Here is a 9,383-nt window from a genome sequence, read left to right on the forward strand (position 1 = left end):
TCGTTAGCTGCAGCGCAACTGTATACCTTTTCATATTATGTTGGAGTAATCTCACTTTAAAATAAAAGATAAGTTATGGAAGAATACCACACATGAGTTTCCAAGGTTATGAATAGATTAATATTATATTAACAACTTTGATTACAAGGAAGGCTTGATAAAACTTTGATAAGTTTGATAAAACTACATTTTTTAAATTGTAGTCGAATTAAGTGGCCACACAGTGTCACAGTTCATAGCACTGCTGCCTTGCAGCAAAAAGGTCCTGGGTTTGATTCCCATCCTGGGGTTCTTCTGCATGAAGTTTGCATGTTCTTCCTTCATGGCTTCTCTCCAGGTACTCCGGCTTCCTCCCACAGTCCAAAAACATGACTGTTAGGTTAATTGGCTTCTCTATTTGATCCTTAGGTGTTTGTGCTTGGTTGTATGTCTCTGTGTTGCTCTACAACAGACTAGAGACCTGTCCAGGGTGTGCCTCACCTTTCATCCATAAAGATAGGAAAGTGACCTCTCCACGACCCTGTTGGAATATGCAGGAGAAGATGGATGGTTGGATTAGACCATCAGGAGTTTTAAATATCTACCAAGCAATTCTAAACTTTAAGATCACCATGATGTTGGCTGGAATTTTAGTTCCGTCAACATTTACTTAGCATTCCGTACCTCTTTTTTTTAAAAAGGAAACAAACTACAAATGTATTAAACTTTTCTGATGTTTAGCACATCATCCTTCCTATTTTCAAGAAGCAGCATATTTTACCACAGGCTGATTCCTTGTCTGCTCTCATGCCACCTCACAGCCTGGTGCAGTAAGAACATTAGATGTTCACCTCTTTCATACAGGCTTCAAATTAATTGTGTATGTTATTGTTTTTTTCTTTTTTTTGTTGTCTCTTTTGGGTCATTTAGATTGTTAACTTAGATTGTTTCAACAAGATTTCCGAGATGGACATACCACCAACTGCCATCAAGGAAATTTTTATAAATTTTGTTTTCACCAAAACATAAAATTTGCATGTAGATGAAAGGTACAAATGTGTCAGTAAATCTCAGTTTTACAAAATGTTAAATGCTAAGCAACAGTTGAACATAATGACAATAAGCCTTTTTTTTTTCTCAAAGAGGCAGATAGCTTGGTTTTGTCCGATTTTAAGTGTCACTATAGATACAAGAAAACATGTTTTCAATGTCAAATCATGAAAATACGTTATTTCTTTTAAGAAGTTTGACATTCAGTAGCATTACTAGGCTCGGCGGGCCATGGCTGCATTTTCCAGCTCCAAATCTTGTCCCTTAGCTATAAGCCCTCAATTTTAATTCAGTTTTTAACATACCAACTCCTGAAGGAAATCTATGGTCCTTTATTGGCTATAAATATGTTATTCTTATCAGTTAGATGGTAACTCAATTGACCTGCTTTTTCATCTTTGATGTGAGATATTTGGGTTTACTTTGAAAACAGAGCCTTAAAGCATTTTACCACATGGGGAGGTTTTGGTCAGGTTATTGAGGATTATAAAATGATAATTATAAAGGAAGAGATTCAATAAAAAATTCGTAAAAGCATAATTATAAAAAGCGCATTGTTAGTATTTTTGTCGGATTGCAGAAATTATCTCTGAAAAATGCTTTTATTTGAGTATTAGTGAGCTTGACTCTCTTCTTAAACGTCTGAACCTTCTCCATCATTTGTAGTTATGGTAGAAAGAACATTTGGTATGCCACATCGTTCAATTTTTCAAACTTTTGTTCCTAATTAAATTTTTATAAAAGCTAAAATCTAAGTCTTAGAAATTGACTTAGTTATATACATTTTTTTTTTTTTTTTAAATATGAGATTCATTGCTAATATTCTCGTTTAATCCAACGTATTGGGATGCTACATTGCCTAAAAAAATGTGGTTACTTTTTTCTTCAAATTTTTAAAATTTAAAAATTCCATTGGTCCAACTACTGTGAGATTCAGAAGGTAGCCTACAATATTTAGAAGTGTGTTTCTGGGAATATCTAAAAAGTCTTCCATTTCTGAGGTTAGACACTGATGTTTGAGAAAATAGCTTCTTTATATAACCTTAGTGTTTTTTCTCACAGTCTCAGTCCAGTTCCTGCAGACTAAAAAGGTTCTTTCAAGTCTCTATTGACAATTCTTTGCATACGACGGTGTATTGTTAGTATGCAGAAAGGAACAGATGACCTCTAAAGTGTTCTACCAATGTAGGACTATCCAACTGCCAAAAGGTGCAAAGCAAATAAGAGTCAATGTTACTGAACTAAGGAGTAATAGCGATGTATTGAAAAACAACCACATTACATAATTCCCATCACACAAAGACTAACACAACCACAATACAGCCCTGTAAGCGCTGTTCCCCCGACAACTGCCAAACAGAGTTCTATCCTTTGGATTGTTAGACAGAGGGATTATTTGTTGCTCTGGAGTCGGTGGAGGTCAACTGACTACAGAAAGTCTGAGACCTGAGTCTCAGGCATCCCTGCTCCTACTGGGATTTTAACATTTTGTGGCTTATTTGTGCCTATAACTCATACTCCTACCCCTTTCTTGAAATGTCTATAATTTGAGAACTCTGTGTGAGGTTCTTGTACTAAACTAAAATTCATCTGGCTGCTGTATATACATGTAGGACTCAGTAAATGAGAAGTACTGAACACAAGTCATTAAGAAAAACAACAACCTGAAATATGCTTTTGACCTTAGAATAACTGTTTCAGTAAATGTAAAGAACATGACAATGTAATTGGCCTTTGTCTTCATTTATCTTAAGTCAAACACAAAGCAAAAGCAAGTAATATTCCTTTTCTTGGTTAGCAATGATTTCTGGAACATAACAAGAGGAAACTCGTTTCTATGACGGCACTGTAGCATCTCTAAAAGCCGAGCTTTCAGAAGGGGATCAGAATAGTCCCTTTTCAGAACTTTTTTATCACTTACAAAGCCTCCCTGGATCACATAATAAGCATAAATGAATGAAAACATGTGAAAAAGCTTGGGGATTCGTTTCTCTCTCTAAAATAAAGATGTGTCAGGCTTTCTGTGTTTTATTCATATGAACGCTGTGCAAAGTAGGTGAAAGATAATTAATTCACCGAAACGCCTTATGGTTTTTGAAGAAGGACTTCACGCCACTGAACACGTATTATCTTGGGAATTTTCATTTTCAGATTGCATTGGCCTCAGCTGACACTGAATCTGCTGAAGTGTTTTTTTTACCTCCTTTACATCAGGGTTTGAATGAGCGGCACTTCTTAACACTCTGCAGTTCGTAGTTGGATCCTGTTACTGGGTGTCGGCCATGTGGCTCCAAGAGGCAGACCACTGCTGAGGAATTATCGGTGAACAGATGCAACATGAATATGGCCAGTCTCATTACACAGATTAAAGTGTATTCTGGGGATTGCATGTTCATGGTGACGCTGGACGCTGCTTTATGAGATGCTCGTTTGGGCAGTCTAATGGCTTCATTTGGTCTCAGAGCTCATTTGGGCTATTCCCATGAACTGTTATCACTCACTGTAAGTAAAGTTGATGAATAGAGTACATGTGATTATTCTGTCACACAGCTGCTACCCACACAGATACAAATCTCTATACTGTTCTCAGAAAATCCAGATATGTTCTCAGTGCCTTTGCCATATTACCTCCATTAATGCAAAATGAAAGAATAAGATTAATTAATTAGGGAAGTGTTGGCCTAGTGGGTTAGAGCAGTGCGCTTGTGCTCTGAGAAGGTTGCAAGTACCCAGTTGATCCCCACAGCCTGCCCTCTGGGTTCCTGAGCAAAACCCTTAACCCCCGATTGATCCCCGTGCACCGCACAATGGCCGCCCACTGCTCCCCAAGAGGATGGGTTATATGCAGAGATAAATTTCTGCAATGAGAGATCTATAAAGTTCAATTATTATTATTATAATTGTATATCTTGCAGTTAAATGCATATCTTCCTAGTTTGCCCAGCAGCTAAATAGAAAACATCTATTTTTGTTTTTTTCCCAGTTCAGTAAAGATGCAATCAATATTTTGGATGTTCATCTTGTCAGGACTAAACATCAAATCCTGCTGTTTTTGGGACGGTTTGGTGAAATGTGTAAAATAAATCTTCTTTTGCTGTCTAGCTAGTTTTAAAAATACCGATCTTCTTAGCAAATGATATCTATCATCCCTGGACACTTTCACTCATATGACTGCAGCAGTCCTACATTATTACACACATTAACTTAATTAACTTTTATGCAAAAGTGAAGAAGCAATTGTTCTTTTAAGTATTTTTCCTTTATTAACTTTGTGTTACACTTAAAGGGTTAAGATCATTAAAGGACATTTTAGATTAGACATATAAAGTGTTTTTGTGAAAATAACGTACTGCTCTGGCTGTATGTGAAAAGTTCCCTTAAACCTGTTAGAAAAATCTGAATGTGTTTGTGATAAGTGGCAGTGAGCCTTTTACCTCTCTACGGGGGGCTGTTCTTTTGAGAGGAGTTTAAATTCAGTTATATTTAAGGTTTCTGAAGCATACAGCATGTTTCACTTTTTTCCATGGCATTTAAAGGTCATAATGGCAACCTTCTTATCAAAACAACACAAGTAAAAAAAAAAATACATACACAAAACATCTAAAGTGGTGCAGAATAAGTATTGATTTTACAGAAAGCAAATATAGTATATAAATTGTTTTAAAAATGTTGGCGGGTCCAAAAAAAAATCAATATTTAAATCTGGTTACAATACCAATGTTGTTGCCAGATCCTAGAAACTCTGCGATAGCACTAATAAAATTACTTCCACTCCATGTTATATTTCTCACATTCAAGCCAAAAAAAACAAAAACAAAAATTAAGCTAAATAAGGATGAATTAGTCAGACTTTTGATCTTTGGTCCTAAATTAAGGAAGCAGAGGATGTCAGAAGCCACAAACAGGCTGCTGCTTTCCTTCTGAACAGATAAATAAGATGCTGACTAATACTAAGGTTAGCTGGAATAGAATAGAACAAAATAAAATAGAAAATCCCTTTATTGTCCCACAATGGGGAAATTCTGATGTTTACAGCAGCAAAAAGATTACAGAAAAAATTGTCAAAATAGCTAAAGGTTGGCATCAGCATTGGTGAACCTCAAAACCTTACTTGCAACTTTTAGCTGTTGCCTTTCAATTGGATTAAGTAGGCCATTACATAATCCTCACATGTTGGTTTGCTTTGGAGAATCGTCCTGCTGTATACCCCAAATATGCTTGGGGCTTAAGATCACAAACCATTGGCTGCAGAAAGTAGATGCTCATTTATGTCATCATCTCCAGGCGTGATGCAGCAAAGCAGCCCAAAACTATCACATTATGTAGTGGGAAAAAAGTATTCAAATATTCACCCTAGTTAAATAAACAGAGATCGATGGATTTCACTCAGTCGGCACATTTATTCATATCTTTGCAAAGAGAGAACAGTCACCATACGGCCATTATGGCACAGCATTCTGCCCTGTTCTGCATGAGCATTGTTTGTTCCTCCTTACTTACAACAATGGAAAAGTAGTCGGAGTCAAAAGAAATTACAGACACTTTGGTTAAACAGTAACATGTTATGAATAAACCTTAAGAAAGAATCTGATTTGTTATTGGAAGAAGCTATGTCTGGTCTACAAACACCATCCTGCAGAGAATGGTGTGGCCTTGAAAGTGAAACAGACTGAGTGAGAACTTTTATAGTGAGTAAATAGGATAAATCAATATATAATAGAAGAGAAATAAAACTTTTCCGACAACACATTGCCATCACTTTTATGGCTGATGGGTAATTTTTCTGACATGCTTTTTTGTTTTAAATCAGAAATATTTGGAGAAACATCCCTTCTTAAAGTTCGAATTGTTTCTTTTTTTTTTCTTTTTTATGTACTCACTGACCCTATATGCAAGAGAGGCCTGCAATACTTTAGCCCTGGATGGCCTCTTTCGTCATCTTTTGCATTAATACATTTCTGGAGTCATTAATCTTGCCCGGCTACTCTTAGTTTATCGCTGTTCCTCTTTTGTTTTTTGAGTTTCTTTAGTTCTGGCCATGATGTCTATTTGTTTTATATCTTTTAGCCTACTTCGTGTTGTTAGACAGGTACTATACAAGTGAAGCTGACAAATAGAGAAATATAATGACAAAAACAAGCTATTTATCAAATGCACATATAGAGTGCTTGAAATTTTAGACTAATATCACCATCAACACCATCTTTTAGTTAATGCCATTACTCTACACTGTTTGCTGTGTATACAGTACTTTATGTGTGGTAGCTGTAAAGTTCTCGGTCTGAACAAGGAGCTTTTTCTTTGTGTTCACTGGAGGAGACATACACTTGGTGTTGTGTGGGTGCTCAGTGCCCTTTAGGCTGTTCTTGACGTGGATGCAGCTCTTTGAACTCTGATTACAGTAGCATCCTTTCTCATCTCGACAAAAAGAAGTTCAGGTTGATCTTGTAGTAGCAGTTTTATTGTCTTATATCATATCAGAATCAGAAATCAGAATCAGAATATATCCTACAACATGGCCCTACACTTACTTAGCAACAAAACAGTACATCTTGAAGTTCAAGTATGAGTCTTAGCAATAATAAAGTCTCTAATGCTGTAGAAAATAAATATCTGGCTGGCTTGCCAAACATGGAAGCAGTTGTACTGTGTTATGTAGTCCTGTTTCTGACCTTATGCCCACTTAGCAACACAGAGAATGCAACATGTAAACAGAGAGTCTACAAGCTGGGAGTCACATACGAATCTTGGCAAAAACAGGGTTCTTACTGGCTCACTCGCACGCAATCGGGTCACAGGCCAAGAACTTCCAGGAAGTTCTTCAGAGCGTCCAGTCGTGCACACAGTGCGATGTGGAGCCTATTAAAGGCCGCCCACAATGGATTGAAGGTGGGGGAAATTACAGATGTGAGGACATAGCGCTGAATGTATGAAGTGTTTAAGACAGCTGTATGAATTCGGTTTTGTAAATAAATGTTTCCCCCCTCCAGATGACAATGGAGTGAATTAAGGCCTTCTTTCTGTCATAAGGGAATTCTACCAATGAGCTTCCACAATCTCTTTGCCTCACTCCAACACCTCCAACTCTTAGCATGTCAGATCTTTGGGATTTTATAATTTTATTTTTAATAAAGCAGAGACTTTAAAGACAGAATACTAGTTTGTAGTTCTGATTTCTCTTACTTTCTGTTTGATAAATAGATTTTCTGTCCCACAAAAAAAGATCTCATTCTCCCCACCCTCTCCCCGGTTCCCACCGGGAATAAAAACATTGCTTGGCTTTAGTATCTCACTAATGCAGTTTCATTTCTGCAAGAGTGATTTTAGCTCTCCCAGTGTCGATATATTTGCCTAACTTACTTTGAAGTGACAGGAAGCTGTACTTACAGTACGTCTACACATCAAAGTTTGGAAAAATGCCCCATTTCTCAAGACTTGTCAGACAGAGGAGAAACGCCTGTTTTATTCTACCGGGCTGTCAGCGGCTGCCATATGAGCAGCAGGGCCGGAGGCTTGAAGACTGGCAGCTCAGCAGCTGAAGGCTTCAGCCATGCCTGGTTTCCTTAACATCTCTCATCCCTTGCGATTTTCTCCTCCTAGCATTCCAATTTATCCTCGGTCTTGAAGTGGGAAGACTGGAGGATGGGAAAGTTGCATAAGAAGTATTACTTCTGTGAAGTTGAAGACTGATATATTTTTTTTGTGACATCAAAGGATTTATGCTAATTCAGATGAAGGTGTGTCTCCCAGACAGCTTCAAGTTTAAATCCTGATTATGGAGCCACATGGCTGTTAAGTTATCTTAAAACAGTTAGAGGACTAGTCAGCGGGATCTGAGAAATATGCATACATTTTGACAGCCAATTTAAATGACTGCTTTATGTTTATAATGAATTTTACGATTGTTTGAGGTACACCTGCCAGCAGGAGCATTTCTAAATGTGATCTATTTTATTTGACTTCTATAACCACAGTGCTTTTATTGCAGAAAGCAACTTTAACACCAAACCTCAGCTTTGTAGCCACTAAAATTAATGTAATAACATATTTAATATTAATCAAATTATTTTAATTGCACAGAATAAATTCAGGCTACAAACTAAATTTCAATTTTTTAAAGGCTTCACTGTTGAACACGTTCCTGTTTTAAACTGCTAAAAGAAATCTTAAGAAAACCTTTCTTTCAGTTTTTCATAAACACATTTTCTTTTTCTAGCTTTCTGTATACCTGACTGATATGACTAAATACTTCTTTTTTTATTAAAGTGTCATAACCCTTTTATTAACAGGATCGTGTTTTTACTGCATTGAACGTTTCAGTTAAAATTATGCCTTTTTTAGCTTCCATTTTGGAGATGCATCGTAAATATTGCATATGATCCTATTAACATATGTAGTGAAAGGTAAATAGTATAATGCATGGGTATACATGCCTAAATATAGTTTAGCCAAAAATGAAAATAAATATGTTTTTTGCAGACTTGAATTTTACATTATTTTAACTTTAAAATGAGAGAATTTTTTTTTTTAATAAATGCAGATAAATATCAATGATGGAAAACATGATAAGATTTTATTAAAGAATGGCATCTAATTTTTCCCCCTCTAAATAATCTCCGGGGAAAAAATCCTTATTGGCATCAGAACAATCAGATCCTTCTTTTTACCACAGCTTTTTGCATGCTTCAACTGTTGGTTTTATAATTCATCTTTGGTAATGAATTTCAAGTCTTTGAGGTGGAAGATTTTCTTGCCATTACTCTAATCTTTTTCCCCCCCAGGGATTCCCTATCAGAGTTAAAATGGTATTCTGACTGAGCTTGTCCAAAGCATCAATATTTGGTGTTATTTCTTTTCACCGTTCACACAAAGTAATCTTTTTTTGTGTTGTAAGGGTTAATTAAGGCATTTCCCCATCTCTGTCTGCAGGCAGAGCCTCTCTCCATGGGAAGGCCTCCTTGCAAATTGACCCAGTTCGCTCTGAGGACCAGGGCTGGTACGAGTGCAAGTTCCTGATGCTGGAGCAACAGTTCAAAACCTTCCATAACGGCAGCTGGGTGCATCTCACAGTCAATGGTTAGTCACCAGATCGGATACGTTTTTTTTTTTTTTTTTGCCAGTGTCAGTAAGTTGAGAAAAAAATAGGTGTTTAGCTATAAAATAAGGTCCAACAAAGCTTTTCAAAAGACACAGATTTTAGCCTTTCTACACCTAATCTGTCAGGGTTGGTTGTGGTTTGGAGGACCCAAATGCAGAGGCAGAGGTGAATACTTGTAGTTTAATGAAAAAGGTTAACAAAGGCAGTCCAAAAATCCAACTAAAAATGTAACAGACCAGAATCATGGAGACATCAA

At 36.7% G+C, this 9,383-nt stretch overlaps 1 protein-coding gene across 1 annotated transcript in view; it reads left to right on the plus strand.

The window, feature by feature from the left end:
- The window catches only part of igsf9b (immunoglobulin superfamily member 9B), a gene marked incomplete at its 3' end in the record, with an annotated part of 32,649 nt that extends 23,544 nt beyond the window's left edge, over positions 1-9,105 (plus strand). Inside the window, exon 3 of the mRNA XM_015401290.1 lies at positions 8,959-9,105. Coding sequence (XP_015256776.1) covers positions 8,959-9,105 — 147 coding nt within the window. The remainder of the gene's footprint in view (positions 1-8,958) is intronic.
- Positions 9,106-9,383: the final 278 nt, after the last annotated feature.

This window comes from Cyprinodon variegatus, unplaced genomic scaffold (genome assembly GCF_000732505.1).
Source record: "Cyprinodon variegatus isolate N-32 unplaced genomic scaffold, C_variegatus-1.0 Scaffold1205, whole genome shotgun sequence".
NCBI lineage: Eukaryota > Metazoa > Chordata > Actinopteri > Cyprinodontiformes > Cyprinodontidae > Cyprinodon > Cyprinodon variegatus.